Below are 25601 nucleotides of genomic sequence, written 5' to 3' on the forward strand. Positions count from 1 at the left end.
TTTGCATTTGGATAGTATTTGATAATTATTTATTCAATATGTAGTTGAAGAGAGGAAAGTAGAGCATCCCAGATGAATGGGAACCATGACTGGAAGGCATAGGTACAGGGGAGAGTGTAACATCAATTGATTTGAGAAAAAAAATCAGTGTGTAAAGGCAGGTACAAGGAGACATGGGTGAACAATTGCCTGTACCTGTTTCATTCCATTATTTTCTAGGATTTATAAAATACTGTAAGCAGCATGGCTTCATAGTTGCTAATGAGGTTTATTTGTTTATTTATTTATTTTCTGGACCCTAGATGAGTGTTTTTGAGTCAGGAGCAAATTCCTAGTCTAATCATTTGTGACAGGGATAACAGATGCATATTAGAAAATTATTCTCAGTCTCCCTGTCTCCCCTGGTCATTTATGTTTACAAACAAATTTCCTTTCCAGATTAATTCCGTCTCTTTAAACTCTGTTGCTGATTTTCAGATTGTTCTTAAGGACCTTTCAATTGTTCTATCATCAGTGATCCAAAGAAATTACAGAAGATGTTCCTTAAAATCTGGAGGACCAGTCAAAACAAAACCCAGCCAGCCTAACCTTACCTTCGTAAGCATGTTATTTTTTCTCACTGGCATAGTCTATGCATCGGTTGCTCAAGTCTAAAGAGAGCTGACTCAAGGTAACCTTGCAAGATTTTTTTTTTTTTTCAATGTTGAGCCTGAAGACACATTACTTTTTACACACATAGAAGCAATATGTTGCTCAACAATTTATAGACAAAGACACAAAGAGTGAGAAAACCTAGTCATGTGACCAATATATTTTTGAAGTGGTGTGAAAGGCAGCTACCTCTGAGCTGATGTTGACAGAGTAGGTTAGCCTTCAGCTTTCTACTTGGTGGTGATTTGTGGACCTCTCACGGTCACTCGCTCTTGGTGTTTGAACAAGTGATTGTCACCTGCAAACATGCTTCATGCAATGACTCTGGGAGAAGTAATAAACCCTGAAAATTATTTAAAATCTGTGCAAGGTCATTTCCCACCTAGCTGTTAGCAAGTTAGCTGAAAGCAGCTCTTTGCTTTTAGAGCAGGCGGGAGGAGGGATTGAGGAAAATGATGATACATAGTCTCAAGTGTTGTAAAGTAGTAAGGAAAATGGTGTCATAAAGAGCAGAGCACAAATTTAGAGACTGAAATATCTGGATTTAAACTGCAGCTCCATATATTGTCAACTAAGTTTAGATAAATTAATCTCTCTCTGCTTTGGTTTATAAATGAGGAGAGAAGTTCTTTTTCGTATAGTTGCTATAAAGATTGTATGGCATAAAATCATTAAAATATATAGAAAGTTCTTATCACTTAGAAGGGACTCTTTTTTTTTTTTTAAATTTATTTAATTGTCAGAGCACAAGCAGGGGGAACAGCAGGTGGAGGGAGAGGGAGAAACAGACTTGCCCTGAGCAGGGAGCCGGATGTGGGGCTCCATCCCAGAATCTTGGAATCATGACTTAGCAGAAGGCAGACGCTTAACTTACTGAGCCACCCAGGCACCCCAAGGAACTCTTATTTTTATACTGGCATTCAGTAGGAATAGTTGGAAAACAGTGGATTACCTCAAGAAAATAGCACAGGCTCTCTAAAAAAAAAAAAAAAAAAAGTTTTAGAAAAGTGCTACATGCTCATGTAAAAACACACTTAAACATAGGTGCGTGTGCAGGCGCGCGCGTGCGCGTACACACACACACACACACACACACACACACACACACAACCAAACAGCATTGGAAAGAACAAAGGAGAATGCACAAATCACCCCAGATTCTACTCCATGATAAAGCATATCAGCCAGAGCATATTTCTTTGTGCCTTTATTACGATGTATTTAAGGGGCGCCTGGGTGGTTCAGTGGGTTAAGCCTCTGCGTTTGGCTCAGGTCATGATCTCAGGGTCTTGGGATGGAGCCCGGCATCAGGCTTTCTGCTGAGCAGGGAACCTGCTTCCCCTTCTCTCTCTGCCTGCCTCTCTGCTTACTTGTGATCTCTCTCTCTGTGAAATAAATAAATAAAATCTTTTAAAAAAAGACCTATTTAAGGCATGTATCCATTAATATCCATGTTATGATGACTTTGACAAGATGGTGGTCCAGTTTGTTCTTGGATTTTCCCTTCCGGATATAAATATTTGAACCTGACTTCCTTCCTACAAGCATGGTGCCACCTGTCTAGAGAGCAGGAACTGAGAGCATGCATTTCTAAGTGAATGACCTCAGCTGCCATCCCAGTTGACCCCTTTTCCTTCTCTGCCACCTGCACAGAGTCTTCTCTGCTATTGTTATAATTCTGTTGTTAACGGACCACTGGGAGTTACAGTGTGCTTTTTGCTGCAGGACCTGGCATGTGGTCTTGCTGCCTGTTTGACCCTAGAGTCCTGCTCCTTGCCTAATGGTGCTGGACTCTGTTGATTTGTCAGGGCTTTGTTGTTCTGTTCTTGTTTTAGTTCTTTCCAAAGGGTCTGTTACGTTCCTAACTCTGGGTTCCATAAAACATCTCCATATTTTCATCATGCATTTCCCTCTTTTGTGTCACTTAGAACTAAATGAGCCATAATTCATGCAGTGAATATTTATTTATCTGTATCACAGAACAATATCTTATTTTGTTTGCATGTCACTCATTACTATTGAGTATGAATTTCATTTAATACGTTCAGTGAGTAAATGCCTGTTCCCTTCTTTATTTAGAGAATGCTTTGCATATTTATAGCTTTAACATTTTATCCAATATATATGTAACAAATGTATTTTAATTACTGTATCATCTCTGTATGGAAGTTTAAATGCATTCATTATCAAATAAGTTAATCCTTTCTCTGAGCTTTGTGAAAACTTAGAAAGTATTCTTCATGCCAAGATTTAAAAAATAGTGTGTTACATTTTTTCCCCCCGTCTTTTCTAATTGATTCTGGCTGATGTTTTATTTTCCATGATTTACTTTAAAATGTTTCAGCAGAGGCAGTACCATAGTGTGTGTTACATTGTAGAGTTAAATCTAAAATATCTTAGTCAGAAGTACATATTTGGATGGGATCTATTAGTATTTGAAATTAATCAGAAGTCCACACTCCAGAAATGTCTACTCTGGACTGTCATACTATCTTTATCTGGTCAACACCAGAGGATTTTGTAATTACTATGGATGACAGAAATGGCTTTTTTTTTTTTTTTTTTTACTGGAGAAGGGTATGGTGATCGGATTTGTGGACTGACCACTTTATGCCAGTAGATGATTATAATAAAAAAGACAGACAGTAATAAGCACTGGAGAGGATATGGAGAAACTGGAACCTCCATTCATTGCTGGTGGGAATGTAAAGTGGTATGGCCACTTTGAAAAATAGCTTGGCAGTTCTCCAAATGTTAAAAATAGAGTTACCCTGTAAACTAGAAATTCCACTCCTCAGTATGTAGTCATGAGAAATGAAATCATGTGTCCACACAAAAACTCAAATGCAAGTGTTCATGGCAGCATTATAGTTAATAGCCAAAATTGGAAACAGCCCAGATGTGTATTATCTAATGAGCCCATGTGGTATATCTGTACAATGGAATACAGTTTGACATTAAAAAGGAATAAAGCACTGACACTTGCTACAGCATTGATGAGCCTTAGAAACATTAGGCTGAGTGAAATAAACTAGTCACAAAAGACCGTATATGATTCCATTTATATGAAATGTCCAGAATCACCAAACACTTGGAGACAAAAAGTGGATTAGTGGTTACCAGGGGGTGTGGAAGGTGGAATAGGGACTGACTACTAATGGGTAGAGGTTTTTGGGGGGGTGTGGGGGGGTGGTGTCAGTGTTTTGACATTAGATAGTAATGATGATTGCACAACTCTGTGAACTATACTATAAACCACTGAAGAGTACACTTTGAAATGGTGACACTTTCAGTATGGGAATTACATCTGAGTAAAGCTGTTATAAAAGAAAGATATGTAGGGGCGCCTGGGTGGCTCAGTGGGTTAAGCCTCTGCCTTCGGCTCAGGTCATGATCTCAGGGTCCTGGGATCGAGCCCCGCATCGGGCTCTCTGCTCCGCGGTGAGCCTGCTTCTCTCTCTCTCTGCCTGCCTCTCTGCCTGCTTGTGATCTCTCTCTCTCTCTCTGTCAAATGAATAAAAAAAAAAAAATAAAAAAATAAAGATATGTATATTAACTAGAAATATTACACAAGTGAAGAGGTCATACATACCTGGTAAATCCTGTGATTCTGCCATTTGTAGTGATGCTCTAGGCCTAACAACTTCCTTGGTCACGGGCTTAGAATGTCTAGAGGATTCTCTAGACAGATTTTACCAGAGGGTAGATGAATCTTGATACCAGGATATTATCACATATGCCTTAGGGTGCTGTTTGGAATGCCTGAAAGTGGCAGAGAGCCAGAACTTGTAAACGTGTAAAGCATATTGTGTGATTGCTTTGAGTCCCACTTGGTAACAAGTGTTTTTGGGGCAGAATCTGGTCTGAGACTTGGTAGCAAGGTTATAGTATATTGTAAGAGCTGTAAAGCCCTGCCCGTTACTTCAGTAACTAAAGGCAACAGGTAACTACCAAAAAGTCCACAAGGGATAGGAGAATTATTAACAGTTGATACCTGGGACAGTTATTGACTTTTATGTATTCATCATGCCCCCAATTGCTTTACTGAATTATCTTATTAATTTTGAAAGATTTTATTAATTAATTCTCTTGTTTTTTTTTTCCTAGGTACCAAATTAAACCTGCACGTAATAATAATTTAAAATACCATGTCTCATTTTCACTTTGTCTCATATTCCCTAGAGCTTCTAAAGTGATGAATGATAACAGTAGTTGCCGTTCATTTCATTTTGTTCTCAGGGATAGAGACAGTCAGTATAACCAGTACAAAAATCAAAAATCAAAATCAAAATTGTAAGTCAATGAAAAATTTACAAAAATGTTCCGTAACCACTTACTTTCTTGTGACTTTCATTTAACACTTCATTTAACATCTCTGAATATTGTTATCTCCTCTGCAGTATGGAGCCTGAGAATAATTGCTACTTTTTTAGGATTGTGTTGAGGGTTAAATGAAATGATTTATTTAAAATGCTCAGCTTAGAGCCTGGCACCTTGCTCCTTAAACAAACAACAGGTGCAGAATTTGTGATACAGGTTTAAGCTGGGTATGGTAGGGCCCATAGGAGGGAGCAATCAGTGCTACCTTCCCAGAGCACAGCAGTGGGAATAGGCTGGGAGAGGACTGACATGCCCCACCAGGAAGGAAGTCGGTGAGGAAATTTCGGGAAAGGGGATGCTGTGGTTAAAACATGAGTACAGAAATGTGAGGCAAAAAGTCTGAAATGTCTGGAGCAGAGTCTATGATGTGGAAGATGGATAGAGGTGCGGCTGGAGGTAAAGCTACGGTCAGAATGCGCCGGTATTTAGTGCTCCATTAAGGAGTTTGGAATTTCTGTAGGTGATGAATTTTATGCAACGGGGCCATTTGCTTAGGTTTTCCTACATATCTACAGTATGTGTACTGCTCTTGGAGGCATCTTGAATGAACTGGGACATAGGAAGCAGAAGGGTCACTTAAGAGCTCAAAGTCTGGGAAGTAGTTGGGACTTGGATGCAGAAGCAAAGGTGGAGGGAAGCGTCAGGGGAGAGAGGAATAGGAAGACAAGGGATTGGGCAGGATGATTCTGGAATCTGGCTTGGAAGAGAGAGAGAGAGGGGTGGATTAGACCATGTTGCTGTGAGTGGATCCCACAGCTGTTGTAACAAATGACCACCAACTTGTTGGCTTGCAACAACAGAAGTTTATTCTCTCACAGCTCTGGAGGCCAGAAGAGTGAAGTCAGTAGCAGAAACCGAGCTGCTGGCCAGGCTGCTCTCCCTCTGGGGCTGTGATGGAGATTGTGTTGCTTGCCTTTTCCAACTTCTGGTGGCTGCCGGCATGCCTTGGCTTGTGGCTGCATCCCTTCAGTCTCCAAGGCCAGAATCTTCTCATTTCTCTCTGCTTTGTTCATGTCGTCGTCTCTAGTCTGTGTCAGATCTGCCTCTGGCTGCTTCTTATAAGGATATATATGATTGGGTTTGGGCTCCCCCACATAATCCAGGATAATGCCCTCATCTCAGGATCCATAATTTAATCACATCTGCACAGAACTTTTTTTCCCCCTAATAAGTTCACATTTAAGTTCTAGGGATGAGGACTTGCCTGATATATTTGGGAGGGGACATTATTCTGCCTTCTGTGGTTGCCACTTACTGAGATACTGAATGGAGCTGCAAGATTGGGGAATCTATAATGAGATTAGTTTTGTACATGAGTTTTTGTTTTTTAAGAAGCCCCATATCCTGTTCTCAGTGTCTTTTTATCCTGTCCATTTTTGTTAACTGTTACGTATCTCTTTCCAGCTTAAAGCAGGGATTGGTTTTGTACCTTTTTCTGAAAGCTTGTTATTACCCTGGGTTAACCTTACATTACTGCAAACCAGTGGGTTCTTCTATTTACCTTGGCTCAGGCAAACCAGAGCTCTGACGGGTCATGGTCTGAAAAATCCTTGGTTCTCTTTTAAGCAATTTCCAAGAATATCAGTCATACTGAATGCCTTCAGAGAACCATAAAGGTTTTCACTGTTAATGATCTGCCCCTATAATTTCTTTTAATATCTAAACTGAGTTCAACCCATGCAAGGATTGAAAATGTGTTTCTGGGGCACCTGGGTGGTTCAGTTGGTTGAGTGGCTGCCTTTGGCTGGGGTCCTGATCCTGGGGCCTGAGATGGAGCCCTGAAGCAGGCTTCCTGCTGAGCGGGGAGTGTGCCTCTCCCTCTCCCTGCCACCCCCATCCTGTTCCTGCGCTCTCTTTCAAATAAATAAATAAAATCTTAAAAAATATATATATATTTTTATCACCGATACTTCTAGCTCTTCAGTGCTAATGTATAAATACTCTGAACAACCAATTTTGGCAAAACTGAAAAACAAGCTAAAAAGTTTATTTCCAGTTTTTGTGGGGTAATGTGTGTCACATATGACAGAGTTCTCCTTGGTTGCTCAGGCTACGAGAGGCTGCTATTGAGCTGAATTTGTAGTCTACTTGCACAACTTCAAACCTGAAAGTCTATTCTTATTTTCTTGAAAGCCAGATAATCTTGTTAAGTACTTTCCAATGACCCTATCCTTCAGAATTACTTGGTATCTTAGATTCTAGCTGACTTTGACTTTTCAGTAAGCTTCAGTTTCAAAATACTTCATTTTTTCATTTCTGAAAGCTTTACTTTTTGTCTATGTGTAATCTGTTTCCCCTTTGTTATAGAAATTGCAGTTTCAGGTAAAATGGTTTTTTTTTCCCCTTAAATTTCTGTGCTAAATTCCCAGAGATAATATTTATTCAGTGAATGATAATAATAAAAAAAGATTGAATACATGAGTCAAAGATGATTAAATATTACATTCAAATCACTTCAAAGATGGGATAAATTTCCTTTCAGTTGCTCAAAAAGGTTTGATTTCCTTGTCTTTATATATAGATATATATAAACCTCTGAAAACCATTTTGTGTGTATGTGCATTAAAAAAAATATGTGTACATATATCCCCCAGAACTTCTCATTCTAGTCTATAAGACAATATAATGCCCAAAGGAAGGGCCCTGGTGTAGTGACATGGGGCACGTTTATGTGTTTTTTCAGTTAATGGATTACTTATTAGGGCAAAGGCCCAAAATGCCACCTCTTCTGTTCTTCTTTTCATAATAAGACACTTCACCATATCTACAATGAAAAAAGCCGGTGCTTCTGACTGGATACTAAAACCATTCGTTCGTCCAGAGGCTGCTGCTTGAGCCTTCTTCTGTGCTGGGTTCCCGCCAGCCTCAGCCCTGCTTCATAGAGCCCTCGCAGAAAGTCAGCGATGCCCAGACTATGCTGAAGAACAGTAAATAAAAGGCTCCCAATAGTTTCTTAGATTTTAGTCAAACCCAGAATCATTGTGTTGGTAGATACAGAACAGCTTTGAGGGGGAGACTGTATGGTGCAGGGCTATGGTTCTCAGTCCACTTGTGGACAGTTTATGCTGGGCTCTGTAAAATGGTGAAGCATTCTTCAGCTCTGTAGGCTCTATTTTTGCTCCTGTGGAAAATGAAATGGGACCGTATCTTATTTGGCTCGATTTGTAACCTTTTTTTGTTCTTATGAGACATGAAATCAAACTGTTCCCATTGGCCACAGGTAAAGGTGCTTTTTAGAACTCACTCATGTCTTTAATTTGAAGATTTGTTCCCTAAAACAACTCTAGTATTTGTTTTGTTTAATTAGCACTTTAAAAGGTCACAGATAATAACATTGTTTTTACTGTGAAACTATTAAAAAAATTCATAATACATATCAAGTAGGTTTTCTTCTCCCAATTGCATTTGTGTGAGGATAATGGTATTTGTTTCCCTTTTAAAGAATTAAAAAAAAATTCAATATTTACCACGCTTTCGAAGAAGAATATTTATTTGGTGATTTCATCTACTGAGCGGGAAAGATAGCAGCAGGCTCACAACTCTTAGGTTAACACACTTAACAGATCACTTTTACCTTAATAGGTCATGTTATTGTATGCTCACCATAGACATGAAGAGTGAGAAGCTTTAGTAGTCCACTCATAAAGCTTCATTGTATATAAATTCAATGGAGAAGAATACTTGAACTTTTTAAAAATAAGTTACTTATTTAATATTCATTTGTTAAGTTTTAATTATATATACTACCTATAAATTGGGGTTTTTTTCTCTAGTATATTTTAAAAAATGGTTTGGATAAGAGCTAACCATTGTACCTGATCTTTTTAAATTGTATCTTAATTAATCTGACTCTGTTTTCAGGTTACTGTTCTTTCTCCCCATAACAGCTATTTTATATACAGTCCAATATTGCTATTCAGGTTTTTTGTTTTTGTTTTTGTTTTTGAGAGGGAGAGAGAGAGAGAGAATCTTAAGCAGACTCCATGCCTAGTGTGGAGCCCAACGCCAGGCTTGATTTCACAACCATGAGATCATGACCTGGGCTGAAATCAAGTTAGACACTTAATTGGCTTGAGCCACCCAGGCGCCCCTGTTATTTAGTTATTTTTGTGACTTTTTCTACATAGTACAATTCAGGCTTCTTAAGTAAGGGAGCATGTCTTTGGTATTTATTCTGTGTTTGGTAGTGTTTAAATAGGTCTTGGGCATAGAGTATTTGCTTAAAAAATACTTGCAGAATTATACTGAAGTTTAAAGGGAATTGCTCTTTTCCGGTTAGAGAAAGACGAGTCTTTAGCTGAGAAGTCATTTTAAGGGTGAACTGACTGTTCAATACGGGTCTTGCAATGGGAATTAAGTCTATCATGACCAAGAAAACTAATATTCATGTGGGCCATTCAGTATAGTTCTGTGCTAATAATGGTATGAGAACTGTCTTAAAATCAGAAGGTGATTTGGGCATAAAATCAGAACATGCAGGGTTAAAGGATGAGCTAAGGGACTGTTGTCATCAAGGGAGGGTAGTTTGATGCATCAATCTATTATTATAAGTGTTACAAGGGATCAATACCTATGAGGATTAAATGGTTAAGGGGGTCAGGGAAGCCTTTCTCCTGGCTGTTCCTGGAAAGGTGTTACTAATTCTTGCTTTATCTAGTCTCCTATTTCAGGTTTCCTGCAAAATATGCCTCTTCCATTAACCTGGTATTCCTTCATCAGGTTAGCATTTAATTGATTGGGCCTCAGCTTTAGTGATGCTATTTCAGTTGTATTCTTTTAAGTCCAGGAATTTTAATTGAAATTTGAAGATGAGTGGTTACTAGAACAACTCCGGCAATTCACAGATTATAATTTTGATTAAGTTAGTTCTTCATGGAAGTTTTCTTACTCATATACTCTATTTTGCCATAATTTCTTTTCAGGACTTTGCTCTCTTCCTTGTTTTGGTTACATCTGGATTTACAGAATAGAAAAATATATTCAGGATTTTTAACCCACTGTTGAAGTGCAGCCTCACATTATAAACTTAAAGGCATAAAATTACAGGCATCCTGGCTCAAGGAAATGACACCTCTATGGAAAGAAGTGTCAGTTTCCCACATGAAAGCTAATTAGTGGTATGTGTTTGTGCATGTGTGTGTGTATTATTGTTATTTTTTTTACAGTGCCTCATATAGGAAGCAAAGATATTTTTCTGTGAATAAATACAGTTATGCTTGCTCTCCATTCTGTTTGTCTCCAATCTATAGTCAGGATTGCTCTTCATACTGGTCTTGGGACAGAAACTTGTTTTATTTTATGCTCTAGTGGCTTAACCAGTAGGTATAATGTGGGGGCCTTCCATATTTCCAACACTTATAGGTAAATAAGTTGTTTCTTCTGTACTTCTCTGGACACTATGTCTGGAGCATTTCTCCAGCTGGAGTGTATCTCCAGCATTTTGTGAAGAACAGAGAAGTCAAATTCAGAAGGGCTGATTCCACTGGATGATACGGGGCTGTGTGTGTTCTTATTCGTTCATTCAGTCTCTGCGAGCCTCAGCTTAGTTTCTTGTTTACAAAACAGCCTTCACAATAAGACCTGTCTTGTTTTACTTAATGTGAATGTGCTTTATTTTTAATAGGATTTTGAAAAGGTAAAAAACCTTTATTTCTATCACCAACCCAAACTTTATGATGAATTTTGATAATCACTGGTCTTTTATACACACACACACACACACACACACACACACACACACACACTATTTAAGTATACTTGGCTTTCCAAACTTTTCCAAACTTTTGAAATTGTATATGTTTGAATTTTATTGATGAAATTTATTGTCAAAGAGCATTGGGAAAGTTAAATTGCTAATTTAAGGGGCTAATTTTAAAGAGATTATGGAGTTTTATTTCTTATCATGTAAAGGATCCAAGATTTTTTTGTTTCTCTGTTTATTTTTACCTTACCATGTATATTATGTATATTATGGATCATAATGATCAGAAGAAACAGTGTGACCTGTAGAGTCTAGGGTTAAAAATATTAATTTTTTAGGGGCGCCTGGGTGGCTCAGTGGGTTAAGCCGCTGCCTTCGGCTCAGGTCGTGATCTCGGGGTCCTGTGATCGAGTCCCACATCGGGCTCTCTGCTCGGCAGGAAGCCTGCTTCCCTCTCTCTCTCTGCCTGCCTCTCCGTCTACTTGTGATCTCTCTCTGTCAAATAAATAAATAACATCTTTAAAAAATATATTAATTTTTTAGTTGCTAGGTATCCATTATTTTATATTTGGGGCTAAAGGTTGTAGTTGTTTTGTTTGTTTGTTTGTTTGTTTTTGTTTTGTTTTGTTTTAAGAGAGAAAAAGGCACTGAAATCACATTATTTTCTTTTAACTATGTGAATGACATGGTTCTTGAGTCCCAACCACGTTGCAATATTTTGCACTGTCATCTCTCTTAAATTATCATGAACTCTGAAAGAAAGAGCTGAATTACATTTTTTAAGGACACTAATGAGCAAAAGTCTGGGGATATGGGAATGGCTGAGGAACTTCCACTTAAGTGGAGAACCACCTTTGTAAATATGTATCACAGTGATTTTTCAAGTGGAAATGTTTTAATTTACTATTTGCTAACCATTGCTGCAGTCACAATGTCTGCTTATTGTACAGAAGGATTATTTTAATTTGATTTCTGACTAGTGGTCTTTGAAGCTGACTTAATTCCAAATATAAATATGTCTGATATTTTCTCTTCTTTTTAGGACTATTTGAAGACATAATGTTATTTTGTTTTGTTTTTTTTTGGTCTGTGCTGCGCTGTTATGTTGACTGTGTTTTTATTTTCTTACTGTACAGTGATTCCATGGAAGCAGTAACTTTTGAGAACCTGAAATAAGAGAGGATATCACATTGATATTTAAGATGGCCTTTCAGATACCATGGGCAGTACAGATAAATGCACAGAAGTAGTGGTCCTGGGTGGAAGAATAAGACAGTTTAAACATGAAATTTTTCGTATAAGTATTAAGCATAAAAATGTAATTTGTTCTTATAGTTATTGCCAGTTAAGAAAGGATGAATAAGGGACGCCTGGGTGGCTCAGTTGGTTAAGCAGCTGCCTTCGGCTCAGGTCATGATCCCGGTGTCCTGGGATTGAGTCCCACATCAGGCTCCTTGCTCGTCAGGGAGCCTGCTTCTCCCTCTGCCTCTGCCTGCCATTCTGTGTCTGCCTGTGCTCGCTCTCTCTCCCTCTCTCTCTCTGACAAATAAATAAATAAAATCTTTAAAAAAAAAAAAAAGAAAGAAAGGATGAATAAAAAGGACAAATTTAACTTTTGGTACATTCAAGTCATCATTCTAGGTAGCCATATTTTTTCATACAAGAGTATAGCTTCAAATTACCATTTTTAGGAAAATAATCTATTTTAGATGGGAATTTTTCCAATTTGTCTTATTAATCAGGGCATACTGAATTAATTTTTTTTGATTACTCAGGGTTATTGTTATGAGCATAAAGTACGGGACTGCATTACTGCCACTGAAGATACACAGGATAGCCCAATACTAGAGGAATCCAGACTTCCACAGTTTCTGATTTTCCATTTTCATTCTGGTTTAGATATGGAAATATCTGTAAAGAAGAATAAATAGATGCTAATAATGGCTTTGTCCACCTTTTAATTTTTTTCTTCCACTGAAAAATTCTTTGGTAGAGATCTGGACATTCATCTTAAATTCCTAGACCAGAGTAGCAACATAAAGCTCCTCCGATTTGCTGTGACAAGGTGACAGTGTCAACAGGTGGTGCTTCACTGTTGCCTTCTAATTTTGTGTTCTCATGTGATCACGTGCTCTGAATCTCAAACAATTTTGCATCAGTCACAACTCACGATTCAATTTAGGAAGCATTTCTGACCATCTGTATGCTGATTAATGGTGGGATAGAAGGAAACTTGGAATAGTTACATCTCTCAGATTTTTATCTTCGAATGTGGAGACTCTTGTCATTGACCAGCTGCAGTACAAGGCTGAGCAAATAGGCCTTCCTCACCCCTGCATCCTGAACTTTGAATACACAAACTGAGGGTTTTGGGGGGGGGCGTGTAGAGGGGATGGGTGAGCCTGGTGGTGGGTATTAAGGAGCGCACGTATTGCATGGAGCACTGGGTGTGGTGCATAAACAATGACTCTTGGAACACTGAAAAAATAAAATTAATAATAATTTTTTATAAACTGCAAAAAAATAAGTACAAGCACATATTTAGCAAATTTTCATTTAGTCATGTACATATATACATAATATACATATATAACACATATAATACACAATGCAGACACATATCACAGATATAATATATGTGTACATATATTTTACATATACAATATGTAAAAATTTATATATTTGTTTACATTTATGTATTTATATGAATATTTTGGCCTTATATTCATCTGACATTTTCTTTCATTCAACAGAAATCTTCTTGACAGAGACACATTCTCTAAATCTGATCCAAGTAAGTATCTGTTATTTGCTTTTTGAAGCAGTCTACTTATTTTTCTTACTTGATTTTGCAAAAATTGTATGAAACTTACAGTTCTTGTTTAAATAATTGTTTTAAAGCACAGAAAGAAAAACAGGAGATGGTGTCAAACCTTGCATTCTCATCTACCTGGGCAGTAGTCTGGCTAAAGAGAAGGAGTTGCTTAGCACTTTGAGAATAAGATGAAAATGCAGATGTAAGACAGTTCACTTTGAAATTAAAACTTCATGGTACGGCTATATGATAGCAATTGTATTTGAAAGGCGACCATAATGAACCATAATTTTAAATGGTTTGTCCCACAGTAATACTTTTCCTTCTTTTTTATAAATAAAAGAAATATGTAAAGACATGCTTAACCAAGTGAAACATATAACATCATCTTGGATGAACTGAAATTTTGATTCCTAATAATGTATATTAAAAAATTGGAGATAACTTGTAAAATGAAAAAGACAGTTTAAATTAGAAAATAGCAACATTACTGTATAAATCAGCAAGTGTTTCCAAATCTTGAAATAGTTAGAAATTTATATCCCGTACCTCTCCATCTCTACAAGTACAGGATGGATGTGATTTAGGGGGAGGTTTTGTGAGATGTTAGAATTTTTCAAGTAGTCATTGGGGAAAAGACATTACAATGTGGGTATTAAAAGTTCCTAGGGCTCACTTGACAGATGAGTGGGACTTTTTTTTTTTAATCCCTTAATCTTTACTCCAAACCCTTCATTTCTCTTTTTGTGACTTCCTTTTGTGGTTGACAAGATTTCTTACCTGTTTATAGCTATTGAGGGTGGGAGTTGCAAATGTTAAATACAGAAGATGATAGGCTCCAGATTGTCCCTCTTGTGATGGCTTTGAGCATTATGGGTATCTTAGGAAGAGCTTGACTAATCTTTAGTAACATGAATATCTCAAACTGTTAAACTATAGTTTAAAAATGTATGTGTCTCTGTAGCATAATATAAAGTTATGTAAAGCAAAGTTTGTGTAGACATTATGTATTATGTAGACATAATGTAGACATTAGCAAATAATTATTGTATATTTTTGTGTTTAGGTCTATGCATGTTACGTTCTAAAGATCTGATACGGTTTCTTGTTTCTTCACAAAAGTTTTTAGTCATTTAATGTTTTACTAGCAATTTTCTTAGAGGAGGAATAAGCCCAGGAATTATGAAATCATTTTGATGTAGCTTTTGGACAGCTAAAGCATAAATTATATACATCCATATCTTATATTTATAAAAAGACATTTATATATTTACTTTTTCTTCTTTTATAGTTTGTGTCTTATATGTACAAGGAGTTGGAAATAAAGAATGGAGAGAGGTAAGCATTAAAAATTTTTTGAATATCATTGTGCTGGAAAATATGGTCTAAGTTACAATTTGGTCAAGGTGATGCTTCCCTGATTTTAGTTATTTTAAGTCCTCTTCAACCCAAAGATTGCATTTTTTAAATTTATGAGAGTAATCTTTGTGTTTGTTTTTATTAATCCTCAATGTTTATCTGATTTATGACCTTCCTGTAGAATATTCTAGCCTGGAAACTTGTATTTTCCTCAGTGTAAAGTAAATTTAATGTGTTGGAATCCTTACATAATTGAAGGCTAGACTTAGTCTCACTTTTAGAAGTCAACTGCTGATTTTTATAAAATACTGCTTTAAAGGGTTTTAAGTGTGATGCTTGATATCAACTGTCACTTACTTTTTGCTAGTTAGTAATTTATTATTTGAAAATAAAGTAAAAACTCTGTTTCCTAATACCGGCATACTTTGTTATTTATTTGTTTGTTTGTTTTTTATTATGTTCAGTTAACCAGTAGATAGTACCTCATTAGTTTTTGATGTAGCATTCAATGAATCATTAGTGGTGTACATCACCCAGTGCTCGTCACAACATACTTTGTTAATGAAATAAAAGTTAGGAGGCAGAATTATTATTTTGGTTAATTTGTATTGAGAGCATGTCCATGTTCCTGTGGAAGGATGATCACTGGAGAGGAGGGAGTCTATTAAAATAAAAGGCATTTCTATCCGCTTGTAGTTCACTCATTTCTATCTGCTTCCTATCCTAGGAAGTCAGTGCATTGTTTTAATAGGGTTGCAGTTTCTGGTGAGATTCCTGAGGGAGATTTCTGTTACTTGTTGCCATAGATTGCCTTGCTGCCCAGCCATTTTACTAGTGTGTCTCAGCTGTGAGATAGAAGATAAGAAAAGGTCATGGTCATTTATTCTCAAAACTGGCAGAATAAACCAATTCAAAAATTGTTCCCACTGACATTGGGTCAGTGGGATACTGAGCACCAGTTTCTCATATTTAACTGCTTCTGGACCTTTCCATGTAGTTATTTGAGCTTCATCTCAAATTCTACATACACGAATGTAAATTCATCACCTCTACCCTATGGCTGCTGCCTTTGCTCCACATATAGCTAATAACATCATCAGCCAAAATATCAAACTGCGTTTTTTGTAGCCATCCTGACTTTCCTTCCCACACCTTCTTTATTTATCAGTTATCCAGTGGTGTGAATTCTTTTTTGTTAAAAAAAAGAATCTCAAATGAGCTACTTCCTTCAGCAGACCTATGTTCTCTTTTGTCTTCTCTGTTAGGACATTCTCCTGAGTCCATGCTCCTCTTTCTTGTTCCTCTATCTAATTATTCCTTTGATTATGTTCCAAAAAGATTTGCTGTCTCTTGTCATTCACTCTAGAGTTCCCTTGTTTAAAGGCCTGAGGCAATCCAGTGGAACTGCTGACTGCCCATTAAGAGTCAAGCTAGCTGGGGACCGGCACTTACCAGGAGTGTTCAGAAAATAACATTATGGGGCACCTGGGTGGCTCAGTGAGTTAAGCCTCTGCCTTTGGCTCAGGTCATGATCTCAGGGTCCTGGGATCAAGCCCCGCATCGGGCTCTCTGCTCAGCGGGGAGCCTGCTTATCCCCCTCTTTCTGCCCGCCTCTCTGCGTACTTGTGATCTCTCTCTCTCTCTCTCTGTCAAATAAATAAATAAAATCTTTAAAAAAAAAAAGAAAAAAAAATAACATTACTTGAGGGACCAGTAAAGGAACTGAGATAAATATTCACAAGGTACGGGACCAGGCATCTGGGCCAATACAGATCTCTAGTGATGAGGCTTTCCTATTGCCTATACAAGATCTTTCCTACTAACTCCTGTTCTCAGCCCTTTAAATATATTGGCTCATTTATTGTTTGCACAATAACCTTAAGAGGTGATGCTATCATAATCCTTATTTTACGCATGAGGAAACTAAAGCACAGAAAGCTTAAGTGACAGGATGGAAGTTATCCAGTTATAAATCACAGAATGAGGATTTCAGCCCTGGCCATCAGGTCCAGAGCCTTTCTTGTAGACCACCTTGCTTTGCAGAATCCTGATCTCATCCCAGCATTCACATTCTGGTTTTGTTAATGGAAGGAAATTCTATAAATTAATTTTTGGGCTTTATTCTTATTTATTTCAGCTTGTCTCTGAATGAGAGACAAATAGGAAAGAAGGCCTACTCTTTAGGGAAAATAGCATAATAAGAAAATAAGACAGAAAACAAAATTCTACTTGTTTATTTTTTTCTCCTTGAAGGAGTAAGAAGAGTTAGTAAGAGGAACTAATACTCAAAGGGAGTATAAAAACAAAGTAGAAATTTAGAGAGTGATGAGAAATAGGACCCAGAGTTACATAGTGTGGATAGGAACAGATGGATGGAGAGGAAGAGAAACCAGTTAAGAGGTAATTTCAATAGACAGCATTTCAGAAGAATTAAAAGTGTTAGTAACTGGAGAATAGTCTGGAAGAATAGAAAGGAAGTGCCAGATGCAAGAAAGAGGCATTTAGGAGCTGAAGTCCATTGTATTTGGCAGCTAATTGAACTTGCTAGATAAAGGAAAGGTGTGAAAAAATTAAATACGTTACATGTATATTATTAAATTGCCACAAAACCGTTTGAGAAAGACAGTTTCCCTATTTTGAGAGTCAGGTGATGTAGTAGTTTAGGGCATGCACTTGACCACTCAGTGTCTGTTTCCTCATCTGTAATGTGGGAACTAATGATTCTAGCTCATGTAGTGGTTAGGAAGATCAAATGTGAATGACTGATAACTGTGTCTGGCACATAGGAAACATATGATTCAGGATACATTGGGACCCTAAGAGAACAAAAAATTTTTATAAGGATAACAAAACTAGCAAGTGGCAGGTAAGTAAATTCCCACATTATAAAATTCTGTAAGATTCATTGCATAAGCCCAGCAGTTGATGGGAAAATGACCTATGGGATTTACTTGGCCTCAAACCTAATATGCAGCAGTTGTGTTACACAGCTGCTAAAAAGCTAATGCAATCTGAGGATGCATTGATGGATGTGCCGTGCTTACATCAAAGAAGATAATGCTATTATGTTGAACTACATGAAATTGTCATTTTTGTAGGTCAAAAATGGTTGAGTGTTGGCAATTTTGTGTGATTCAATCAAATACTATTGTATTTTGCTCTGGTGGGAGCAAATCTGGAGTGTTACTTTTCTTTTCTCCATCTGAGACCGTCAGAATGCCAACTCTGTATTTTAGGAGGGCTTCCATCTTGAAGAAAGGGATAGAAGCTATGCTGTATGAATAAAAGTCATAATAAATGTCTTCAAACTCTTGAAAGTATTTTCACTTAGAAACGGTAGTACATGTACTTGATATTGAAACAAAAAAGGAAACAAAAAATTTAGCTCAGAGGATGGAGTGACAGAGATGTTGTTTAAGCCACTGTGAGGAAGACTTTTTTTTTTTTTTTTAAGATTTTATTTATTTCTTTTAGAGAGAGAGAGAGAGCACAAGCAGGGGGAGGGGTAGAGGGAGAGGGAGAAGCAGACTCCTTGCCGACCAGGGAGCCCATCCTGGGGCTTGATCCTGGGACTTCTGGCTCATGACCTGAGCTGAAGGCAGACGCTCAACTGAGCCACCCAGGTGCTCCTGTGAAGAAGACCTTTGTAATACTTAAGAGTATCCCATGGTGGAGTGGGTTTCCTAGAACTGTATGCTGGCACTCTAGTGGATGTCCTGTTTCTGGAAGTATTTAAACAGGGGCTGGACTAATTTATCAGGAGTGAAATTGGACTCAGTTCTAGTTTCCTTACAAATCTTCTTTTTTATGAGACGAGAGAATTCAAAAGTTGTCTAGTCATTTTTTCAGCTCTTCCAAGTATCTTCTAAGTATTGAACATTATTTTACAAGATAATAGCAAAAACCACTCTGGTAACTACTCTCAGGATGTTCGAAATCAGATAAGTAAATCAATATTATTGCTACTTCATTAATAACTTTAAATATATCCACCCATTTATCAGTTTGACATATTTTTGAGTGCCTGTTTTGTAGCTGCAGTGGTGGATAAGATTTTAAAATAGACAGTATTCTGCTTCGAGGAGCATACAAAATAGTTGGAGAATTTTATTGGCAACTCCAGTGTGTCTTACTATTACTGTACTGACTTAGGTACCAACACTATATCAGTAGTATAGTGGTTGTCTTTGTTTTTGAATTTAGTTGTATTCCGGAGAAGTATGTAGTAACTAGCTATATGATTCTATGTTCTGGGATGAATTACCTTTAGATAGTTAAAAGTAATAAAAAAAGAAAAAGAGTTCAAACCATATCAAAACAAATGCTCTAAATAAAGAGAGAAAAAATATTTAAAATTGATCTGTAGTTGAAGTCTGCAATTTAAAAATTATATATGACACTTAGAATTACCTGCATGTCTTCTATAAATTCTGATGATTGTGAATTATCAAAAGCTCTTGAAGTAATTGATATTTTTAAACTAAAATTATTCAGTGCATAATAATTTGGAGTTAGAAATGATACTTAAGTGTCACGAATGATGAAAATATGAAAACCTCTTAGTGGCAAGTGGAAATGGCAAAGTATTGTCCCCGAGGATGTATACTTCACTTTGAGAGGTTCTGAAAATGTTGCAATTAACTTATCTGAGTTAAATTTTAGTTATCCATAGGTAATCTCCCTTGTGAATTCCTCTTAAACATTTAAAATTATAGAGTTGGTTTTAGATTTTCTAAGTTAGTATGGGCTGAAAGAAAGCAAACTGAAGTTCATATAATCTACAGCGATCATAGTTTGACAGTAATCTGCTGCCACATGTTGATTACTGTAGTAATGTTGTCTCTGCTTCTGAACCATTCCTCTGACGTAGAGCTACTTTAACGTTTATTCATCTCCATACTGAATCATATATGTATAATACATAAACACACAAACATATTCAGAAAGTTTGAGAATATTGTTCATAGTCCAGCTTAAATCGTACCTGACCCAACAGACTTTTCTGAACTTAATACCTAGAATTTCCACCTTGCACCATTAAAATCCCATAATTTCTTTATCTTTCTCATGGTCCTTGTCACCTTCTACTTGATAACCATTGAACAAACATCACGGTCTTTTTTGTGAACTTACTCTCTTACAAGTATGTCTCAGCTTCACTTTTCGACTCAGTGCTCCTTAAAGGTCAGCCTCCTACACTATAACACTTAGGCTGGGGCTTTGTTCTTAGAGGGTGCTCAGTTAATATTTGCTGGAAGGATAAACTTGAGGATACCCTCAAATAGAGGCACACACTTGACTCTCATGGTTTCAAAACTGAGAACCCCCTTAGATCATTTGGTATGAAGGTCACATTTTTCAAATGAGAACATAGGTGTGGTATACTAACTAACCAGTTGTGAGATCCCAGTGCTTGTTCTGCTGCTCCCTATCATAACTTGAACTACAGATTTTGGAATTGGAATTACAGCATCCATTGAAAACATAAATATGTCTTGAAGCTTAAGGGATACTAATGAGAGAATGAAACATTCTCTCCTTTTTGTCCTGTAGAAATACTAGATGGACATTGGAGAGGGTATGTGCTCTGGTGAGTGCTGTGAATTTTGTTAAGGCTGATAATTCACAGACCTGTACCCCTGGTGCAGGTAATACATTATATGTTAAAAAAAAAAAAAAAAAAGGAAATACTAGAGTGAACCAGCTAAAGTTATTGATACAGGATAGGAAGCTCCCCCCAATCCTTAGGCAGGTCCCGTTGCTGAGGCCCTGAGGAGGGTCCTGTATGGCTGCTGATAGCGCCTTCACTATTGGACTCAAGCTGTCGAGCAGTGGAACCTTTCTGTTTTGTTTACTTTTCTTTTCTATTTTTTAAAAAAGATCTTAATGACAGAATACTGCTAAATATTCAGTCTGCAGACATTATATTCTTCTCAGACATTTGAAGGGGTCTCACAGTGTGTATCATTACTTCTCTAATGTGGTTCATTGAGGGGGTTGTAACAGAAGACACTGAAGTTCTATTAGAAGAACACTTGTGCGGTATGTGGTGGGAAGAATCTTCTTTCAGTATCTTCTGTGGTCTATGTAGTCACTCTTAAGGCATTACTATCTTAGCAAAAATATTTTGTGTGCCCCTCAGGATAATACTCTATATATTTGAATTCCCAAGGTCAGCCATACCGGTTTTGGAAAGAAACCTATGAGCCTTGAAATTTTTTTGTTTAGGAAAGGACATGAAGGGGGCTCCTGGGTAGCTCAGTGTGTTGAGGCCTCTGCCTTCTGCTCGGGTCGTGGTCCCGGGGTCCTGGGATCGAGCCCCGCATTGGGCTCTCTGCTCGGCGGGGAGCCTGCTTCCCCCTCTCTCTCTGCCTGCCTCTCTGCCTACTTGTGGTCTCTCTCTCTCTCTGTCCAATAAAAGTAAATAAAAAAAAAAAAAAAAAAGGAAAGGACATGAAGTAGTTTTGCAAATATTCCTGGGTACAGATGATTAGAAGCTGTGGCTTAATTTAAGTTGTCCTTTCTTTATATGGATCAGTTGAAAGTCTTTTAACGCTATGAATATTCTGTGACCAATTGAACAAGAATCATGCTTTCAATAGAATTTTGCTGATTATTACTTGAAAAACAAATCCAGAGTAATTTTAGTCCCTTGAGTTAATTTTTCTTGTTCTTATTTATTTTTTATTTTTTCCAGCTTTATTGATATCTATATATAACATTATGTAAGTTTAGAGCATACAATGTAATTTGATATATGTATATATTGCAAAATGATTACCAAAATAGGCGAGTTAACACACTTATCATCTCAATATGATTGTGTGTGTGTGTGTGTGTGTGTGTGTGTGTGTGTGGTGTGGTGAGAACTTTAAAAATCTACTCTTTTAGCAGCTTTCAGATATATAGTATAGTATTGTTAACTATAGTCACTATGTTGTACATCACATCTTCAGAACTTATTCATCCTAGGACTTTAAGTTTGTATCCAGTGACCACTTTTGCCCATTCCCACCAGCCTTGACAACCACTAGTCTCTTCTGTTTCTATGAGTTTGGTTTTTTTTTTGGTTATTCCACATAAAAAATGAGATCACATAGTATTTATCTTTTTCTGACTGACTTATTTACTTATTACTTAGCATAATGCCCTCAAATTTCATCTATGTTGTCTTGCAAATGGCAGAATTGATTTCCTTTTTATTATGGCTGAATTTCTGTTCTGTTTTTAATATACCCTTTTATTGAAATAAAACATAGCTGAATAAAGGGGAAAATAATACAGCACAATAATTTATTAGATGTGAACACATCAACCATGTAACCACCACCTGCATCAGAAATAGAACCTACTATAATCCAGCAATTCTGATTGTGCCCCTCTCTCCTCCCAAATTAAACCACTATCCTGATTTCTAGCACTATAGGATCATTTTTTCTATTCCTAAGCCTTATGTAAATAGAATGATATAGTATATGTTTATTTGTATCTAGTTTCATAACTCCCAGTTATGCTGTGGAAGTTTGTCCATGTGTGTGGTAATAGTTCATATTTTTTGCTGTACGGCTTTCTATTTATGAATATAACCCATGCTAGTCTGGATAGACATTTGGGTTGTTCCCAGTTGTTGAATATTATGATTAACTGATTAGAACATTCTTGTACTTATCTTTATATATTTATTATTCTTATTGTTTGTATATATAGGATTGAAATTTGTATACATAGGAGTAAAATTTCTAAACCATAAGTTATACATATTTTCATTTTTAAAATTGAGATATAATTGACATATAACATTATATTTGTTTCAGATACAACATAATGATTCTATATTCACATACACTGTAAAATGATTATCACGATAAATCTCATTAACACCTATCGCTACACATAAAGTTTTTTTCCTTGGTGATAAGGCCTTTTAAGGTTAATTCTTTTAGCAACTTTAAAATATACCTTCTATTATTACTAACTATAGTCACCATGCTGTGCATTATACCCATGATAGATTTATTTTATAACTGGAAGTTTGTACCTTTTGACCTCTTCACCCACATTTTTCACTCCCCATGTTTGCCTCTGGCGGCAACCACCAATGTCTTCTCTGGACCTGTGAGTCTTTTAAATTTATTTCTTATTTATTTTTTAATATTTTACATAGAAGGGGTGCCTGGGTGGCTCAGTGGGTTAAAGCCTCTGCCTTCAGCTTAGGTCGTGATCTCAGGATCCTGGGATCGAGCCCCACTTTGGGCTCTCTGCTCAGCAGGGAGCCTGCTTCCCTCTCTCTCTGCCTACTTGTGATCTCTGTCTGTCAAATAAATAAATAAAATCTTAAAAAAAATATTCTACATAGAAGTGAAGTCATACAGTATTTGTCTTTGTCTGACTTATTTTACTTAGCACAATGCCCTCATGGTCCACTCATGTTGTGACAAATGGCAGGATTTCCTTCTCTTTTTGTGGCTGAATAATATTTGAATACATATATATTAGAATATGTATAGATACATAGCTATAGATATATATCTATTTATATAGAACATTAGGATATTAGGTATAGAATATTATTTATAGATTATTAGAATACAGAATATATATATATAATCTCTTCTTTATGCATTCATTGATGGACACTTAGGTGGTTTCCATATCTTAGCTATTGTAAATAATGCTGCAGTGAACATGGGGGTGCATCTATCTTTTTGAATTAGCATTTTTGTCTTCCTTGGGTCAATACCCAGAAATGGAATTGCTACATCATATGATGGGCTCTATTTTTAATTTCTTGAGGACCCTCCACACTGTCTTCCACAGTGGCTGCACCAGTTTACATTCCTACCAACAGTGCACAAGGGTTCCTCTTTTTCCACATCCTCCCAGCACTAGTAATTTCTTGTCTTTCTGTTAAAAGCCATTCTAACAGGTGATATCCCAGTGTAGCTTTTATTTGCATCTCCCTGATGATTAGTGGTGTTGGGCACCTTTTATGCACCTATTGGCCATCTGTGTGTCTCTTTTGGAAAAATGTTTATCAAATCCTCATTAAATCCTTTCCCTGTTGTTTAATTGGATTTTTTTAAGCTATTGAGTTAAATGAGTTCTTTATATATTTTGGATACTAACCCTTATCAGATATGTGATTTGAAAATACTTTCTCCCATTCACTAAGTTGCCTTTTCTTTTTCTTAATGGTTTCCTTTGCTGTTCAGAGGCTTTTAAGTTTGATGCATTATTGATTTTGTTGCTTTTAGTTTTGATGTTGGATTGAAAAAATTGTCACCAAGACCTATGTTCAGTTGCTTATGGCCTATATATTTTTTTTTTTTTTGGAATTTTATCGTTTCAGGTCTTACATTCAAGTCTTTAATCCAATTTGAATTAGTTTTTGCATATGGTTTAAGAGTTTCAATCTTTTGCATTTGGCAGTCCAGTTTTCCCACCGTTTACTGGAGAGGCAGTCCTTTCCCCATTGTTTATTCTTGGCTCTTTTGTTGTGAATTAATTGATAATGCACAGGTTTAATCCCAGGCTCTTTATTCTGATCTATTGATTTCTGTATCTGTTTTTATGCCAGTAGTATACTGTTTTAATTAATGTAGCTTGGTAATATAGTTTGAAATGAGGGATTGTGATGCCTCTATTAGTGTGCATATTTTCATTTTCAGTCCATACTGCCAAATCATTTTCCAGAATTTTCCATCTGCCATTCTTATTGTAGAGCATTCTTGCTAATGTTTTCTGTTATAAGTCTCTTAAATGTTTTCCATTCTGGTTAGTGTGCAAAGGTGTCCTGTTTAGATTTTGACTTCCTGATAGTGTGGCTGAGCATCCTTTGGCGGGCCTAATGACCATTTGCCTATCTTTTACGATGTGCATGTTTGGCTGTTTTTCCTGCTATTGATTTTTAGGAGTTACTTATATCTTAAGGATGGGAAGTTTTGTTGCTTATATGTCTTGCAAATACCTTGTCTCCTTTTGTAGCATGGTTTTTTACCCTCTGAACTGTGTATTTCGGTGAACAGAAATTCTTAATTTTAATTTAGGTCGACATAGCAGTCAATTCCTTTATGAGCTATGCTTTTGTTTTGTTTGAGAAAACTTTCTTATTTGAAGGTCATGAAGATGTTCCCTTCCCCAAGGTTATATCCTAGAAGTTTTATTGTTTTAACTTTCATATTTAGATTTACACTTCCTCTGAGATTAATTTTTGGATATGACTTGAGATGAAATTTACTTTGATTCCATATGGTATCTAATTGACCCAGGATGATTTATTAAAGAGATTTCCTTTCTCCACTGCACAGTCATATCACCATCGTCATAGATGAAATGACTATATATGTGAGAGTGTATAGGTTTCTACTGTGGTATACTTTGTTTTAATAACTCTTTTAATAACTAAATCTGGTTGTTTGTGCTTGGCAGTTTTTTTTTTTTTTCCTTCAAGATTTTCAAGGCCAAAGGTTCGCATTTTTCTTTTCTTGTAAAGGACCAGATATAAATAAGGGCTGCATAAATTTTTTTTTTTTAAAGATTTTATTTATTTATTTGACAGAGAGAGATCACAAGTAGATGGAGAGGCAGGCAGAGAGAGAGAGAGAGAGGAGGAAGCAGGCTTCTTGCTGAGCAGAGAGCCCGATGTGGGACTCGATCCCAGGACCCTGAGATCATGACCTGAGCCTTCGGCTCAGG

At 36.7% G+C, this 25601-nt stretch overlaps 1 protein-coding gene across 1 annotated transcript in view; it reads left to right on the forward strand.

Annotated features, from left to right (window-relative positions):
* Positions 1–25601, forward strand: part of LOC111161344 (copine 8) — a 202807-nt gene that overhangs the window by 13281 nt on the left and 163925 nt on the right. The window contains exons 2-3 of the mRNA XM_022524935.1: positions 13486–13526; positions 14839–14885. Of these exons, the coding sequence (XP_022380643.1) occupies positions 13486–13526; positions 14839–14885 (88 nt within the window). The remainder of the gene's footprint in view (positions 1–13485; positions 13527–14838; positions 14886–25601) is intronic.

Source organism: Enhydra lutris, unplaced genomic scaffold (genome assembly GCF_002288905.1).
Source record: "Enhydra lutris kenyoni isolate GAN:26980312 unplaced genomic scaffold, ASM228890v2 scaffoldscaffold84, whole genome shotgun sequence".
In the NCBI taxonomy this organism is placed as follows: domain Eukaryota; kingdom Metazoa; phylum Chordata; class Mammalia; order Carnivora; family Mustelidae; genus Enhydra; species Enhydra lutris.